The sequence below is a fragment of the Nicotiana tomentosiformis genome, chromosome 11 (assembly GCF_000390325.3).
Source record: "Nicotiana tomentosiformis chromosome 11, ASM39032v3, whole genome shotgun sequence".
NCBI classification, from domain to species: Eukaryota; Viridiplantae; Streptophyta; class Magnoliopsida; order Solanales; family Solanaceae; genus Nicotiana; species Nicotiana tomentosiformis.
Window position 1 is genome coordinate 71,180,636 of NC_090822.1, and position 2,425 is coordinate 71,183,060.

General features: G+C 43.6%; 1 protein-coding gene across 1 annotated transcript; it reads right to left on the reverse strand.

Annotated features, from left to right (window-relative positions):
* Positions 1–530: 530 nt before the first annotated feature.
* Positions 531–1,697, reverse strand: LOC138901638 (uncharacterized). Its single transcript, XM_070189417.1, has one exon. The coding sequence runs from the start codon at positions 1,695–1,697 to the stop codon at positions 531–533; it is 1,167 nt and encodes a 388-aa protein (XP_070045518.1).
* Between the last annotated feature and the right edge of the window lie 728 nt (positions 1,698–2,425).

Here is a 2,425-nt window from a genome sequence, read left to right on the forward strand (position 1 = left end):
GTGACCCCATTAATCTCGTTCCCCTTAAAGATCATGTTGATCGTTTGGCATGGGGTTTCCTCTCCTGCTTTTGAGGATTCTGCATTGTCTCTGTTGTGACCGTAATTGTTCTTAGCTCAATCACTCAAGAATTCTCGGAGATGACCATTCTTCAATAGCGTTGCCACCTCCTCCCGAAGATGTCGGCAGTCCCATGTCCGGTGACCATTCGTCATGTGGTATTCGCACCATAAATTAGGATCCCTCTGGATGGAATCGGACCTCATAGGTCTCGGGAATCGTGCTTCTTTAATGTTCCTCATGGCTGACACTGGTTCCACTACGCTAACGTTGAAGTTATATTCTGATAACCTGGGGTAAGAAAGATCTCGAGACCCCGGCGTTTGTTTATCTTGAAGTGATCTATTGTTTCCACCACGATCAGTCCCTTAGTCAACGGTGAACTTGTTTGCTGCTCGGAAATTTCTTCCACGGCCTTCGGTACGCTTGTAGGGCAAAAACCGACCCCTCGTAGTCCGCATATCCTCGTCTTAGTCATCCTTTGATTTTTCTCTGTTCTTCTCTCGTCCTTTGGCCAATGATGTAAAACCGACTTGGTCATCTTCGATCCTTATCTTCGACTCGTACCGGTTGTGAACATCTGCCCAGGTTGTTGCTTGAAACTCAAGCAGACTCTCCTTCAGCTTTCGTGAAGCGTCTGAACTTCTCGGATTCAATCCTCTGGTGAATGCTTCAGCTGGCCATTTATCCGGGACGACCGTGAGCAACATTCTTTCTTTCTGGTACCGAGTAACAAACTCTCGTAATAATTCTGATTCTCCTTGTGCGATTCTGAATATGTTGGCCTTCCGGGCTTGCACCTTTCTGGCCCCGGCATGAGCTTTAATAAAAGAATTTGCGAGCATTTCAAAAGAATCTATGGAATGCTCGGGCAGTAATGAGTACCACGTTAAGGCTCCCCTCGTGAGAGTTTTGTCGAATTTCTTTAGCAACACTGATTCAATTTCGTAAGGAGCTAGATTATTTCCTTTCACCGTTGTTGTGTAGGTGGCAATATGTTCCTGCAGGTCTGAAGTTCCATCATATTTTGGAACTTCAGGCATTTTGAAACGCTTCGGGTTTAGTTCTGGTGCCGCACTTGGCTTGTACTGTAATTGAACATACTTCTTCGAGTTTGGGCCTTTCAATACTGGTGGTGCGCTCGGGATTTGATCCATGTGGGTATTTACTTCACTCATGAACCGTAAAAGCTCATCCTTGAATGAATCGTTCTCGTTGTTAAGACCTGATCTGCTCCCCCCAGCCCTATCGGAGCCAACTTCACCCCTGGGAGTATTGTTGTCGACTCTCTGTGTTGTTTGGTCTGCGGGAACAACAGGAGGAACCGGATCGCGCCTGTTTGCGTTATTCGAAGCACCTGATAGCGTCTGATTTAGTTCCGTCATAACTTGATCCTGCCGCGTGAGATTGACTAGAATGATTGCTTGTTGCTCTTGCAGGATCCTCACAGCATCCGCTGCTTGTTCCTCGTCAGCATCATCGGGGGTTATTTCCCGAACATGTCGAGGGTACCGTCGGTCATGCACCGGCGTGGCGTCATTCCCCTCATTGCGGGTGTCACTGATCGAGTCCTCGAAATGAGGCTGATCCCCTCGAATTTCAGGGTTGCGTGCATCGTTAACAGTGTTGTCTGCCATTTTTTGCGATTTTTTCTAAGACAAAATAGTCAAAAAAACGTTAGTAAAAAAGGCAAGGATCAATTTAATTGCACGACTGTCTAGGCCCCACGGTTGGCGCCAAACTGTTTATCAGTAAAACTGTACAGTTGAATTTATGCATGGTTTCTAGAAAAGTGAACTAATTTGATCCTAAAATAATATAATAATTGAAGAAATACACAATATTTAGCCTTAGAATGTAGATGAAATGGCAAAGATGATGATTCCATGAACAAGGTTTCCGAACACAGCAATGATAAGATCTAAAAGCAAGAAAGTGAAATTGTATAAAGCTTTGTATAGAATATAATATATGTTCTTGCCAGAAAGTTCGTGTCCCTTACAATGGTAACTGAGCTCACTATTTATAGTTATGCCTAGGGAAAAAGGTCCTAGGATTATGCCCTCCTTTAATGCCAATTATGAGGGTAATTGATGATGTAACGTTGAGTATAAATGTCAAATTCTCTGTAACGGACTGTCGCTCTTAATGTTGTAGAATATTCCTTAGTAAATGCTACCGGACGCATAGCATTTAATACACGTTTATGAACGTTATCTGTTCCGGTGACAAGCGCAGTAACTATGTTCGATCTTCAACCATCCCATCTTAAATTTCATGTGTCCTTCTTTTAGTCAGCCACGTATCATATCATATTTTATTCTATAAACAGTTACCACCTAATTCATCCTTTTTCTATCAGTGG

Coding starts and splice junctions, on each gene's coding strand:
- LOC138901638 (XM_070189417.1), bottom strand. CDS start 1,697: ATGGCAGACAACACTGTTAACGATGCACGCAACCCTGAAATTCGAGGG.